At 37.0% G+C, this 16,103-nt stretch overlaps 1 protein-coding gene across 5 annotated transcripts in view; it reads left to right on the top strand.

Moving 5' to 3' along the window:
* The window catches only part of LOC136871580 (S1 RNA-binding domain-containing protein 1), a 168,722-nt gene that overhangs the window by 143,197 nt on the left and 9,422 nt on the right, over positions 1-16,103 (top strand). For 4 of the 5 annotated variants that reach the window (XM_068227151.1, XM_068227148.1, XM_068227149.1 and 1 more), the window contains 4 exons: positions 6,936-7,125; positions 7,209-7,397; positions 13,251-13,376; positions 13,463-13,548. In XM_068227151.1, coding sequence (XP_068083252.1) covers positions 6,936-7,125; positions 7,209-7,397; positions 13,251-13,376; positions 13,463-13,548 — 591 coding nt within the window. Of the gene's footprint in view, positions 1-6,935; positions 7,126-7,208; positions 7,398-7,549; positions 7,682-13,250; positions 13,377-13,462; positions 13,549-16,103 lie in introns of those variants that run through there. The other variant, XM_068227152.1, reaches the window with a different exon arrangement.

The following is a 16,103-nucleotide window of genomic DNA, read 5'->3' as shown; positions in this document are numbered from 1 at the left end:
CGTGAGCAAATAAAACGACTGCGGTTTTTGGCATTTTCACATGAAAACGTAAAATTCCCAGTCTTACATTAGGACCAAAACAGCAATAGGTAATCCCAAGACCTTCCATGGCTTTCTTTTTTAATGTAAGTTGCATCATCTGTTCTGGTCTCGATAGCATAATCGTGTATGATAACATTAAAATACCGGTACTAAATTTGTGTTAAAAAGGAGCAGTTTCGATTCCTGCCTGAAAGTCCAGTTTACTCTACAGTGTCGTGAGGAAAGTGCCGAAAACCTGTTCGGCAGTACGATTGAAAAAAGTAAAAATATAAACATCTAACCCTGGACATAATGTGGACGTTTTATAAGTGTGAACATTTTACGAAATTCGTTCCACCTTCAAGTAGAGCTGTCGAAATGCGCCGTGTCTCATTACAATTGTTGTGGCCACACTCTGCTTTATGATTTCCGAGATTCTCTAAACAATACCACCCAAATGCGATGATAAGATGGTCCCTTAATGCAAGTTCACCGCCGATTTATTTTCCAGTACAGTAGGGCCTACTTGCTCTAATTAGTGCAGTGACGGGGCATTAACGCCAAGATCCATAAGTATGCCATAGCCGTCCTTTCGTGAGTTACAGTTTATTAAAAAATGATTGATCGAGGATTTAGCGTTGATGGGACTGAAATGTCTGGACGGTTGATCCAGGAAATTGTTTCTTCAAGGAACAGATAATGCGGGTGTTTTACAACGTGATTCAATTACGATGCTCGCAGGACCATGTAATTTGAACACATATTCCGGGAAAACGTAGTTTCCGGTAAGGGATAATCAAGGTTCCGCTGTATGTATATCTATGTATATTTCACTCTAGTGATTTACTTCATTGCCTGAGGTCCTAACTCAACTTAAAGACATCATATTATGACTAAAAGGTCACAACCATAATTTTTGTTGTTATATGTACCATATTTATTCGTGTATTAGACCCCCCCCCCCCAACATAATTCGTCAGAGAACAACAACAATTTTGCTTCGAAGTGATTACATGTTTTATTGCAGCTCTGATGACATTGCACAAATTTGTGAATAGTTTTGTCTGTACAACCTACGCAATGAAAACGCGTCGAAGCTATGCGCTACATCTGTGTTTTGTAGTTAACAAATGTCCGCCTCCGTAGCATAAGCCTACTGCAGCTTTGATGATGTCGCACAAATAGGTGAATAGGCCTAGCTTTGTGTACGACCGGCGCATTGCAAGCATACATCAGTCATGCTATATGTCTGTGTTTTGTAGTTAATAATGTCCGTCAGCGTAATGGTTAGCACAATTAGCTGCCGTTCTTGGGACTCTTGAGTTCGATTCCCGGTACCGTACTGCCAGAGATTTACCAATGGCAGGAAGGTTGATACTTGGTAAAAACGGTACATGTAACTCCCCTCCAGTGGGTATATGTCTAAGAACAGCTGTACCACCTCGGGATGAGGAAACGAGTTTACTTTAGTTGAGAAATATTTGCGGTTGTTGCTATTTATATACCAGGCGAGATCATTAACAAAGTGATTGTTTAATATCTTGTAACTCGGGCCAATATAGGCATATATTTGGAGAGAGTAGGTTTAAAACATGATAAAAGCTATGTATAGACAAGAAATGTGTTTTTCCGCCAATCAATACACGATTTATTATAAATAGATTACACTAGTACTGGTTTCGGCTCTTAACGGCCATCATCAGCTAATACGTGATTAGTTTCCAGCCATTAGACAAATCACAAGTTGTTATTGTGTTAGACATCTGGATGTCTAATGGGGGATGGAAATACAGTATACAGTGACATGAAGTTAAAATATCTGTGGTCAATAGTAAAAAGTTACAATAAGTTAGGACATGAGTATACAGAACACATTAAAACATATGGGCCACAATATTAAAAAAAAAAAAAAAAGTTTTAACACATTAAAATGCTTATTAAAAGTTCATGTTGCTTAGATTCCATTCTTCTATCTTCTGTGTGGTTCCTTTGCTTCTATGTCATGTTGATTTAGCTGTGTGAGGTAATCTTCAAGAATGTTCTGAGGCTGATATGTGTCATGTTGGTATGAACCTTCGTCATGAAAAAGTTTTGTGTTATATGATCCAACTGTGATGTGCTCCTGTAAATTTTAATATAATAAACTGCAGGTCTTGAGTTTGAATTTAGAAGCTGTTGGTGGCAACACCTCTCTCGTCTATGTTCGTTTGTGGTGTAGTCTGTAAAGATAAGCTAATATAAGTATAGTGTATGTATGAAGGAATGCCTGGTGTGTATATGGAGAGTACTTATTATTGTTGTTGTCGAGGTCTTGTACCAGTATGTCTGAAGGCTTGCTGTGTTCTACTACGAGTACGTCTGGGGCTCATGCTAGCTGTGGAGGGGGATGTAGGTGGAGGGGAAGAAGGAGTGACTATTGGGGAAGTAGGGGCGGGGTCAGGCTTGTGATTCGTTGGTTTGTTAGAGCATGTGTTTACTATTTTGAGGTAATCATTCTTTAATACCGGAATGGCTTTATCAACAATGATGCTGGTTTTCTCTGTAATATCGTTAATGTTATGATTAGGATTAGCGTATTGGTCCAAAGAAATATAGAAATCTTCAGTTATGTTGATGTCTGTGAAGCTATGTTTAGATTCTTCTACATGTTGGCCTATTGATGAGAAATGGTTATGTTTTACTGCATTTATATGGTCATTATAGCGGATGGTGAAGTTTGGACGGTTGATCCAGGAAATTGTTTCTTCAAGGAACAGATAATGCGGGTGTTTTACAACGTGATTCAATTACGATGCTCGCAGGACCATGTAATTTGAACACATATTCCGGGAAAACGTAGTTTCCGGTAAGGGATAATCAAGGTTCCGCTGTATGTATATCTATGTATATTTCACTCTAGTGATTTACTTCATTGCCTGAGGTCCTAACTCAACTTAAAGACATCATATTATGACTAAAAGGTCACAACCATAATTTTTGTTGTTATATGTACCATATTTATTCGTGTATTAGACCCCCCCCCCCCCAACATAATTCGTCAGAGAACAACAACAATTTTGCTTCGAAGTGATTACATGTTTTATTGCAGCTCTGATGACATTGCACAAATTTGTGAATAGTTTTGTCTGTACAACCTACGCAATGAAAACGCGTCGAAGCTATGCGCTACATCTGTGTTTTGTAGTTAACAAATGTCCGCCTCCGTAGCATAAGCCTACTGCAGCTTTGATGATGTCGCACAAATAGGTGAATAGGCCTAGCTTTGTGTACGACCGGCGCATTGCAAGCATACATCAGTCATGCTATATGTCTGTGTTTTGTAGTTAATAATGTCCGTCAGCGTAATGGTTAGCACAATTAGCTGCCGTTCTTGGGACTCTTGAGTTCGATTCCCGGTACCGTACTGCCAGAGATTTACCAATGGCAGGAAGGTTGATACTTGGTAAAAACGGTACATGTAACTCCCCTCCAGTGGGTATATGTCTAAGAACAGCTGTACCACCTCGGGATGAGGAAACGAGTTTACTTTAGTTGAGAAATATTTGCGGTTGTTGCTATTTATATACCAGGCGAGATCATTAACAAAGTGATTGTTTAATATCTTGTAACTCGGGCCAATATAGGCATATATTTGGAGAGAGTAGGTTTAAAACATGATAAAAGCTATGTATAGACAAGAAATGTGTTTTTCCGCCAATCAATACACGATTTATTATAAATAGATTACACTAGTACTGGTTTCGGCTCTTAACGGCCATCATCAGCTAATACGTGATTAGTTTCCAGCCATTAGACAAATCACAAGTTGTTATTGTGTTAGACATCTGGATGTCTAATGGGGGATGGAAATACAGTATACAGTGACATGAAGTTAAAATATCTGTGGTCAATAGTAAAAAGTTACAATAAGTTAGGACATGAGTATACAGAACACATTAAAACATATGGGCCACAATATTAAAAAAAAAAAAAAAAGTTTTAACACATTAAAATGCTTATTAAAAGTTCATGTTGCTTAGATTCCATTCTTCTATCTTCTGTGTGGTTCCTTTGCTTCTATGTCATGTTGATTTAGCTGTGTGAGGTAATCTTCAAGAATGTTCTGAGGCTGATATGTGTCATGTTGGTATGAACCTTCGTCATGAAAAAGTTTTGTGTTATATGATCCAACTGTGATGTGCTCCTGTAAATTTTAATATAATAAACTGCAGGTCTTGAGTTTGAATTTAGAAGCTGTTGGTGGCAACACCTCTCTCGTCTATGTTCGTTTGTGGTGTAGTCTGTAAAGATAAGCTAATATAAGTATAGTGTATGTATGAAGGAATGCCTGGTGTGTATATGGAGAGTACTTATTATTGTTGTTGTCGAGGTCTTGTACCAGTATGTTTGAAGGCTTGCTGTGTTCTACTACGAGTACGTCTGGGGCTCATGCTAGCTGTGGAGGGGGATGTAGGTGGAGGGGAAGAAGGAGTGACTATTGGGGAAGTAGGGGCGGGGTCAGGCTTGTGATTCGTTGGTTTGTTAGAGCATGTGTTTACTATTTTGAGGTAATCATTCTTTAATACCGGAATGGCTTTATCAACAATGATGCTGGTTTTCTCTGTAATATCGTTAATGTTATGATTAGGATTAGCGTATTGGTCCAAAGAAATATAGAAATCTTCAGTTATGTTGATGTCTGTGAAGCTATGTTTAGATTCTTCTACATGTTGGCCTATTGATGAGAAATGGTTATGTTTTACTGCATTTATATGGTCATTATAGCGGATGGTGAAGTTTCTGCCTGTACGTCCAATATGACTTGTGTCACATTTGTTACATTTGATACGGTAGACACCTGATTGGTTATATTTGTTATTATTATTGACTGTTTTAGTGTTATGTATAATGTTGGTGCTGTTGTGTGTGGTTTTGAATGCTATTTTCATGTTGTGCTTCTTGAAAATATTAGTTATGGTATATATATATAAATATATATGGGTGTTGTTAAAGGTAAATAGGGCATAATCTTTTTTGGGTTTGGCTGTTTTAGTTAGGTTTAGGTTGGGATTTTATTTTGTGAATGATTTTGTTGACCATTTCTTTGCTATATCCGTTATGTTTAGCTATGTCATGGATTAATTTCAATTCATTTTGGTCTTCTACTGTCATTGGGATGTTAAAAGCTCTATACATCATACTATAATAGGCTGCTCTTTTGTGTGTATTGAGATGAATGGAGTCATTTTTTATGGTATTTAAGGTGGGTGTGTGTGTGGGTTTCCTGTAGTTCTAGTAAGATAAGTGGTTGTCGTGTCTGGTTATTGTCAAGTCTAAGTAATTTAAGGTACGGTTATTTTCGGTTTCTTTAGTGAATTTAATTTGGGGGTCTAAAGTGTTAAGTTTATCTAGTATAGTTTGTGCGTCAGTGGATCTATTATCTATAATTATGAAGATATCGTCAACAAATCTGCACCAAAAATGTATATTATCTATTTTATTAATTGACGTGTGTTGTAAGTAATCTATATATATTTCTGCTAATATTCTGGAGGCAGGAGACCCCATAGGTAGGCCTTGTTGCTGATATATGGTGTCGTGAAATCTGAAATAGTTATTGTTTATGGCGAATTCAAGTAAATTTATGAATTTGTTTATTTCTAAGATGCTCAAGTTGCTATGGTTTTTTAAATTAGATTCTATTATTTTGATTGTTTGTTTAACAGGAAGGTTAGGGTAGATGTTTGTTATGTCACATGAAGCAAGGGTATGGTGTTGTTCGATCTTTAGTTCTTTGGTTCTGTTGCAAAAATCTATTGAGTTTTGTATTGTTTTGTTTGCTAAAAATGAAACATGCTTTTTTAATTTTTTTTGGATGAATTGCGATCATTTATAGGTTGGACTGGCTCTATAGTTTATAATTGGTCTCATGGGTACATCATCTTGCACAAAATTTTCAAGTTCTGGTTCCTCATTTATCACTGTATCTGCTACAGCCACATTATCTATTTCATTGTCGTTGCTGTTACTACTTCTGACTAAACTCTCATGTGAATTATACAATATTTCATGCACTTTACCGTCTAACTACGACTGGAGCATACCATTCCACCTTACTGATACAGCTGCAGTGAGACCAAGATCACCGGGACAAACCTATAATTTATTAGGAGGAATTATATTTCTGATGAAACAAGCCAGCTCGATACACATTTCAGATAAAATATCTTTCAGATGAGATTTATACCATGCACAACAGGTTCTCATATTGTATGGCAGAAAGCACTAATTGATATCCACACGGACTGCTGATGGAGAGTAATGAAAGTACTTCAAGCCAAGAAAACAAGACAAAAAGAAAGGAAAACTGCATTCTCATTATACAAAGAGAGGTAAAAACATTATGCATAAAGACAAACTTTTTGTATCTTGAATTCTTTATTTCTTCTATGGGAAGGAATGAAGCAACAGACTTAAAAAAAGAACAAGGGACTTGTTCCAGACTTGTTTGATAAAAAAAATATTTTTGCATCAACAACTATATTTTTAACAAACTACAATTCTTATTTTACGTCACTGATGAACTCCAACACTTCTTGGAAACAATGCCATTCACATATCGATAACTCCAAAACTCTCCATGTAACAACCGTAAATGCAAGGCCATGTGTGGGTCTATACCACATTATAGAGGTTGGTGGCTACAGAAGAAAGGGAGGTCTGTACCACATGTGGTAATCGGCATGGAGGGCTTAAGCCTTGTAAGTGAAACTGTAGAACGAAAGTTGTTAGTTTAGAATATGCTACGAAACCTTTTCTGTATTTCTTTTAGTAATTCCTTTTTAATGCTTTAGTAATGCTTTTTATCTAACAATATTGAATTTACATAGTTGTTTCTGTCGTCAAAATGAGAATATATGTTTGTGTTTTTCCAGTGTCTCTAGCGCGGAGAGTACAAGATCCACTTTGTGAACTAGTGAAAGTGGAACCAAAACATTTAGGAGTGGGCATGTATCAACATGATGTTCCTGAGAAGCGCCTGAGTTCTACCCTCGATGAGGTGGTTAGTGAATGCGTCAGTTTTGTTGGTGTTGATCTGAATACAGCCTCTGAGACTATTCTCAGGTAATACGTCATGTATGATGTAAGAGTTCTACAATTCCATTGTTTAGATTTTATGACTATAATGATGAAATTTATCTCTGCAGGCGCATAGCTGGTTTGAATGCTTCCAGAGCAGCAAATATAATTGAATGGCGTTCTGTTTATGGTCCATTTATGAACAGACAACAGCTTTTGCAAGTAAAAGGAATTGGTAACAAAACTTTTGAACAGTGTGCTGGCTTCATTCGCATTAATCCAGCTACATCCCAGCTTCTAGGTTCTAAGTTGACTGGGTGAGTATATGCCCAAATATATTGGTAAAATTGAGGACTAATTTCTTTTCTTGTTGTTGGGGTAACCGCTTGAAGGGAGGTAATAGTGTCTTGTATTTGTAGAAGTACAATAGTTGTTCTCTGACTAGCTGTTTTGTACCCATCGTTTACAGGTTACTTTTTGTAATTGCTGCCATCTAGGAGAGTAGAATGGCAACGGAAGAGACAGAGCATACCTGAACCATGACAAATATAAGAACCAAGTGTGAGGACTTAGCCGTTATAGCATGGTAGTTTGTGGTCCCGCCACTGCGAGCACTGCAAGCTATTCTGTCCAACACGTGTTCCAGTAATTCCAGCAAGCCGGGTATACAAAAGTGTGGGAGACGTTACTGTGCGAGATATTTCAGTCAATAAGTTGAATTTTCAATGCTTTCCCTTCCTAAACTCAGTTCATTGTGTGTTGTGTACTTAAAAGCACGTATCTTATGTGGCTTGATTAAATTAATAGTTCAACATGCCGTACTGTTTTGTGCCTGGCTGTAAGTCAGACTATGGTAGAGTACTTGATGCTGTGCGATACTTTTCCCCACCGAAGGATAGAAATAGATTCGAAAAATGGGCCAGAGCTATTCCACGAATGGATACAGAGTTAACGCGTAATTCAGTAGTAGAATTTGTCAAGTTCATTTTTCTGATGATTTGATAGTAAAATTAGGTAATTTTATAGTGAATGGTGAAAAAGTGGCTATCTCTCATGTGAGATGAAAATTGTGGTTCAAGATGCAGAAAATATCGAAGACTGGGAAAGCTCTGTACCTGAACTTGATAGCGCAGTTCAAAACTCTTTGATTGAGAAGTGTTCAATGTACCATTTGGCTGGGAAAGTTGTTAATCACTCTTCTGAATTTATTAAGTGTTTGCCCTGTGCCCATTCTCTACATGCCAATAATCAAAGTACATTTCCAATTCTCACCGAAATAAAATACTATGGTTCAAGCAATAATGAAGTATTATTAACACGTCCTTCGAAAAGTATATGTGACATTCTTTTTCAGACCGAGAAAGTAATTAGTGGAAAACTGAACTCAAAATTGATGTGGGGCAAAATATTTTGTGATTGGATCGATTCCATAGACAAAATTTCAGTTGATCCTTCAGGAGCTGGCTGTTGTCTTCAACATGTTATGAATATAATACCCAGACTTGTTTATCATTATCTGAAGTGCCGATTTTTCTTCAGAATGAAAGAAATCCGGTGAGATTTACAATTACATGTTATTACATGACAATTAAGTTTATGCTTGTGTTCACGCCCTCATGTCGTTGGCTTTATATTATTACCACTTTGGTTTTCCACTAATATTTTATATGAACTGTTTTTAATTAGAATTTTAATAGAAGAAGTTTTAGTCTCCGACAAGATTATAGTTTAATCATAAGACAGTTTTCCATGAGCATCTTTATATATTGTATCACTTTTCACATTTTTATTGTTCCGAATTTTAATAACTGACTAAACTTTTAACTTCCACTTTTTATTTAGTTGTATTTTTGATGATCGTGTTTAGGCTGAGATGCCCTTAATTGAGGGTGAAACATGTCCCATGTAATTAAGAATCTATTTATGTAACCACTATAAGTAAAAATATAAGTATTGAATAGGTGGAACAAATTAAAAGACCTTTATTATTGTTGAACTGTGAGATTTACAATCTCGAACATCCGCCAAGTCTTTATGCAAACTTTTGAAAATCCAGTAACTGACAAATTGAGTTGGTAAGTAGAGTATTACCTTTAATTAGTTCATGCGTGTTTGATTTAATATGCTGGGAATTATGTGTTATTTATCTGTATATGTACACTCGAGTAACCTGTGCTTTCCGCAACATGTGATGAAGGTCGTAGCTCTTATTTCCGTGTGTGATTTTTTTCCATTGTACCCTGCCATGTAATGGTGGGCAAAACTCATGTTCGAGATACTCGAGACTGATGTCACCACTCTCGATGCATCTTCGAGGTCTACGTAGAGATGGGCATAACTCTCGTTTGAGATACTCAAGCCTGATGTCATTATCTCGATGCATCTCAAGGCACGCTCCAATTGGACCTCAGCCAGAGGACAAATATGGTAGAAACAGAAATGATTAGCAAACATTGAACTCGAGCTGTTAGTATGGCTCAGCTGGCTAAATAGTATCGTTGGGTATTATCCTCCGCTACATTTCGTGGTGGTTCGAATCTTCAGACCTTCAGTCTTGATGTGGGAAGTATGGGATAAGAAGAAAACTGGATAAACAAAGGAAAAAGGAAATGTCAAAAAGATAAAGATTCATCGTCATCATTATCATCATCATCATCATCATCATCATTTTACAGTTCCAGTTTGCCAGGTATTGTTGGCAAGCCTTTTCCGTTCTGTCTTATTGAGGTACGTTCTGTTCTTAATGATGTCCTCCAGTGTCCTTCCATGATCTGCAATGTCCATCTTTACGATGTCCATCCAGTGGGTTCTTGGTCGTTCCACCATCCGTTTTCCTGCCACGTGTATTTCCAAGTTAGCACAAGTTGTCCTTGTTGGTTCCATCCTTATTACATGCCCAAACCATCTCAATCTGGGCATGCTGCCCCGATCTATACTATGTACGGCCCTACTTCTAAATTGACGTTTTGGCAGATTTTGGCTCTGTCTGGTGGTTATGTGCTGAAGCATAGACATCCTACCAATCCAAAGGTGCCATTCATATTGATTTATATCGGCAGAGCATGATCTCGAAACCCAGTTGCCAACTCTAATATTCACATTCGCCACGTGGTTAACCTATCTCGCTCAGCGTGTGTGGTATTCGGTACGGTTCGCGATCTTTTGCATTTTTCCTTCAATATTTAGTGTGTTTTTCATATTGTTGGAGGGTTTCAGTGACTCTCAGATTAGTAGAGTGTTCTCTTTGTAGGCCATAACCTCCTTTCTGTTCCAGCCATTAGCCATTGGTGATGTATTATTTCCTCATTATCTTTTATTGTTAATAATATATTCTCTTTTAGTGCCAGATATTGTTAGAAAGTGTAGTTCTTGAGAATTTGTTTTCAGTCCATATTTATTCGTTTTTCTGAGTATGTATTACAGTTTAAAAGGGCTGTTTACCGCGGTCATATTGCATCAGCTGTTCTCTCAGGCGTAGCGCGCTGGCAATGGAGGGAAGGCGAAGCTCATTTGTTTTGCGAAACTTCAATTTCGAAGTAAGGCCGTGCGGAGTATAACCACGTCATTCCTTAACTTGTCCAGTTTTGTTTTTTGAATTGTGGTCATAAGGAGCTTCATCTCAGATGCCTCCAACCTTGGTGAGTCTTTCTTAGTGAGGGTGCAGGTTTCGATACAATAGGTTAGGAGTGGTATGAAGTACTGATTGAACATCACCAGCTTTGATTTTATTGGTACTTTGGAATCTCAGAGGAGTGTTCGTACTTGGTGGTAAAAGTGAGAGCCTTTGTGGCTAGTGTATCTCGAGATATTACATTACCACTTTCTAGTGGATGGTTTCGTAGCACGATGTTCCCTGGTCATCCCTCTCTGTTTATTGCCATCACTACTGTTTTGGGTTCGTTTATCTTGAGATCGAATTCCTGGAACTTAACTTTCCATTCCTTGAGCCTCTGTTGTATACACTTGTTTGTTCCTTTCCATTACCTTCTGTACCAGGAAATGATCAGGGATTTGGGCATGAGAATTTTCACTCTCTTACGAAGCAGGTACAGAGAGGCTTATGCAGAGCAAAATGATAGTTGGGCTTAAAACTCAGTTTATTCATCACCATGAATTTATGGGCAATGTTTCCTATTATTCCAGCTCCTTTTGATGAAATATTTGGCAAATTATTTAAACATTAAAACAGTTATTTTACAAAATTTTCGTAATGCAAAAATAAATAAAGTTCGTCTTGATGTTTGCCTGATTTAATAACGTGATATCTGCAACAGATTGTCTTTATCTTGATGTTTTGAAAATAATTTATTTTATTTTCTAAGTCACCATAAATTAATTGAAATGGGTGTCTTTCGCTTGAAGAAACTCCAGATATCACACAGTCTTTTTAAATAATTAATATTCCTTCACTTTAAGATGAGTACACTTTCACTTTCAAAGTTTGTGAGGTTTTTCCTAAAAGTTTTTATAAGTATGGAAAATTTAACACTTCGAAAATAACGCAAACTAGAATGTAGTAAATGACCATTTTAATAATTGTTCATAAAACTGCTAAATGAAGTCACTTGGCAAGAAGAAAGTTCTTTGGAATTTTATGCACTTGTTTTAAAAGTGGTTTGAAATGCACTTCATATCACCTGTTTTTACTGGAATGTAGAGAGCTGCTGGTCAGCGAACAGCAAGTTGTTACCATAGGCAGCCGATATCGTGAAGTCATCACCATAGCACCACGCTCCATATCCCATGTTGATACCATGGTTCCATTCCCTCGCTTGTATAGCGGCAGGCAGATAATAATTATGAGGAATAGGCACTCGTCAGGATCTCACGTGTTACTGTGTAGTGTAGCGAACACAAGAAAGTTCAACTGACTATGATTGCTTAGTAGTGTCCTATTAAAAAAAACTCGTATTTGCACTTCATAAAAGTATGCATGGTATTTTGTTATGTGCACTTGTTCACTGTTCTTAACACTGGCAGCAAAATTACGAAAGCTCATTTATCGGAATAACTCTTCAGAGGAAAAACACACTTCTCATATAATCATTGGTATGACACTTGAAGGAAAGGTCTATTTACAACAGTAGAAGTGTTCTAAATTCATGAATGTTGGTACGGTCAAATAGTTAGTGTTATGAAGAAGAAATCATCTAATGCGGCACTGTCTTGCTCACCCGCGACATATGTTTTAATGCTGTTTAGAGTTAATCACATTTTTATTAAATATGAATTTTTAAGCACTTTTATTGTGTTATTTGCTTTAACAGACTAAGTTAATTTTGTGTTAATTTTAAATTACAAATATTCCAAGTTAAAAATAAATCTGGTGTGAGAACAAATTCTACACACTCGCTTTCAACTGAGTTGAAGGTCAAATACATTATTCCACAGTTTAAGTTATTGTCACACGTTCTCGAAATACTCCTAGTAGTTCCTGAAGAATAAGTTTGTATTTTAATTTTCAAAAAAAAGTAAGTCCAAAAGTAGCACTTTGAATACAAGTCTTTTGACGACAATTACGGGAGAATTCTTACCGGTGAACCTCACTCGCGGTGGCTGTGTTCAAACCTCGGCGTAGTCACTCGCGTACAACATCGTGTTGTTCCTTCAGCTGTGAGTTATGAATTGATTTTTAGTTGACGAATCGCTGTTCTTTTATACCATTCTGCTGAGCCTGATTCAGTCTCCTCGTGCTAGAATTGATCTCCTTTGAGGTGGAAATACTCGTAAATCCCTGGGCCGTTTACTTGAAATTTGGATATGTTTGCCTTTAAATGATGGGCTACAAAATGGCATATTCCATTATTTGATAGCTTATCCGGATCAAAATATCGTAAAAATATGTTCCATTCCTTCCCATGCAATCATGCGCTGTACATGTGATTGGCGCGACACAGCATGTTTAGTTCCTTGCGTGGAGTTTGTGATATGGTTACCTGCTCTCTCAACACAAGTTCCAGCTGTGACTTTGTTTACGTCACAGTACCTCTCTCTGAATTAAATAATGTTCCAGACCGCTGGCGGTTCCTGGTACAATATCCTTATGTACTACATGTCTTAAAACAGTGATTTTTTCTGTAATTTATAGAAATATTTATAGATATTTTAAGGTTGACATTTCTGTTATTGTGGCTGTTGATGTTAACTTCTGCTTGTTTTATGCTTTACAGAAATGATGCCCTGGAAAGCAAACCTGGTCCCAGTAAGGTCAAGAAAAAGACAGTGGCCTGTGATAAAGCAACTAACCCTTTGGATAGAACTTGTATTCATCCTGAATCATATGCAGTTACATACAAGTAAAGTATCTACCTGGTTACATTATCAAGCCTGCCTTACAGTGTCTTCTGAAAACAAAATTAAAAAATGCTGTAATGTGTTCCAGATTTATTGACAAATGTGGTACAAAATTGGACGATTTTGGGAAACAAGAATTCAATAACAAGATCAGTGATGCTGTACAGAGGATAGGTGAGTGTTGATTACTATGAACTATATAGAAACATTTATTTATTTATTTATTTATTTATTTATTTATCTATTTATCTATTTATTTATTTATTTATTTATTTATTTATTTATTTATTTATTTATTTATTTATTTATTTATTTATTTATCTATCTATTTATTTATTTATTTAAAACCTCGTTAATTCAAAGTCGTTGGGACTCAAAAATCGGACTCCGAATTATGTGATTTCGAATTAACCGCCAATTCACAATTCAGAAGTACCAACCCTTGCCGTGTTACGAAATATTCTAAGGCCCGTTACTTTATGCAGTTAACCTTGATTCACAGTTTATACCTTTGAAATGCCATAAAAAAAGAACTAATTCCTAAATGTATCCAAAAAGGTGCATTCAAAGTGTATTCAAATAATGCACTTGGATATCTCACTGGGAAACATAACCTCACGCAACGAAGGAAAGAGAGAAAAAAAAAAAATAGCACGATTCAAAGACGAGGAGAAATCTAAGCTGGCTCCTATGAGCAAGTGCTTTATTCATTGGAGTACTATACTGTATGCATTTTAGATCCCTTGTATTTACACAGAAAGTACCCGACGCCCTTAAAATTGAACTTTTCTATAACTCTATCCTTGTACGATTTCCCGCCATGGCACTTCTCTCGTACGGTACTTCAGAAATGTAAACACTTGCCGCGTCACAAAGTATTTTAGACCCATTAATACATGCAATCACCTCGATTCACAGTTTAAACCTTTCAAATGCCATGGAACAAACTATTTCCAAAATGTATCCAACAAGGTGCATTTACAATGTTCAAATAATACACTTGGATAAATCACTGACAAACATAACCTCACACAACGAAAGATAAAAAATCACACAATTCAAAGACGATAAATTATGCCGGTTCCCCTGTGCAAATGCATTATTTTTTGGATATCTGTACTGTTTGCATTTTTAGATGCTTTGTACTGGCATGAAAAGTGCCCCACGCCCTTAAAACTTTGTGGCTTATCGAACTTTTCTATGGCGAGAGGATAAAGTTTCTCACTTCCATGTACACTGCAATTGCAACGCAGTACAATGACCCCCATCCCCCACCCTTGTACGATTCTCCGGCTGGCACTTTCTCCTTTAAAACCATAAGACCATTTGGGCTCGCATTAAAATAGAACAATGCAGTTTCATCGGCAACGACTACATTGTTCGGTGCCTACAAATTTATTATATGAGCCACGCTTTTTCGTCAACTGTCGGCATCACCAGTGTTCGCAGATTCTCTTTTTGCGCACATTGCCTATTGCGTGATATGGCATTCCTTAAAAGGATGAATGCAAAAGAATTCCGATTTCATTCAACTTAACAATCATGAAGCGCACTGTAGACCTACCAAAGGGAGTGTAAGTGCGGAAAGGTACCCCTCCACGTTCCAGAACACGCGTTCTATTATCACGTGGATAAATTTTGAGTTGAAATTACTCTGTAACATAATATTGTTTTAAAATGTAAGGCAGTTTCGAATTAAAAGTCTGAATTTCGGTAATGGGGCCGACATTGTACTTCGAATTACGAATTATCCGTGTTCAAATTAAACAATTTAAATAACATGCAAAACTGTATCTCATGTTTCTGGGAACGAGAGCTTCCTCTAATTAGGCGGGATTTTGAATTAACCGATTTCGAATTATTGAGGTTCTACTGTATTTATTATTTTTTTTTTTTAAATTTTTATTTATTTACTCACTCACTCACTCACTCACTCACTCACTCACTCACTCACTCACTCACTCACTCACTCATTCACTGGAAGCACTAATGTATACATATAAATACAAACTGTACAAACAAAAGACAAATATATAACAATCGTAAAAAGGTCCTATATGATACATTTGGACTCTATAGGTGCCTTCCTGTCTGGCATGGTGCTTGGAAAAGTAGACGCTGTGTAGGCAGAAGAACAAACTAATATTGTTGCTGACCAATAGTTAGCCACTTTTGGGGACTTGCGTGTTGGTTGCATGAGGTCTTCCATAGTACATGTAGTTGGACACAGTTTGCGTTGGAGAAGATGAGGCATTGTCTGTGGAGAACCACAACCATATAACGGTAATTCTACACAAAAACACCACTTCAACAGGTTAGATTTGCATCTTGTAACACCTGAGCGCAATCTGTTGAGAGATTTTCACGTTAGCCAACCTTCTGCATGACCAGAAGGGAGTTCTTCGATTGGAGTCAGCCATTCTTCTGAGTGTTTCAACCTCCCTCGCCATTTACAAATTCGGACTTGGTATGCAATCCCATCGAGAGCATCCATTGATCTTAGGGAATTTTTCCTGGAAGTCAAACATGGACAAACTGGCAGGTGATCGTATAGAGCAGGGGTGGCCACTAACCTTAATTCTGAGAGCCGCAAATTTAGGAGACAAAATTGGGAGCATGTTTAGAAAATGGTTCATAAAATGAAGACAGGTTTTACATTTTATAACAAATGAAGGAACATTTATTTTCTACACTATACAGAACATTTTTGTTCAGGAACACAACAAGAA

The sequence above is a fragment of the Anabrus simplex genome, chromosome 4 (genome assembly GCF_040414725.1).
Source record: "Anabrus simplex isolate iqAnaSimp1 chromosome 4, ASM4041472v1, whole genome shotgun sequence".
Classification (NCBI taxonomy): Eukaryota; Metazoa; Arthropoda; class Insecta; order Orthoptera; family Tettigoniidae; genus Anabrus; species Anabrus simplex.
This window is presented reverse-complemented; position numbering and strand designations above follow the sequence as displayed.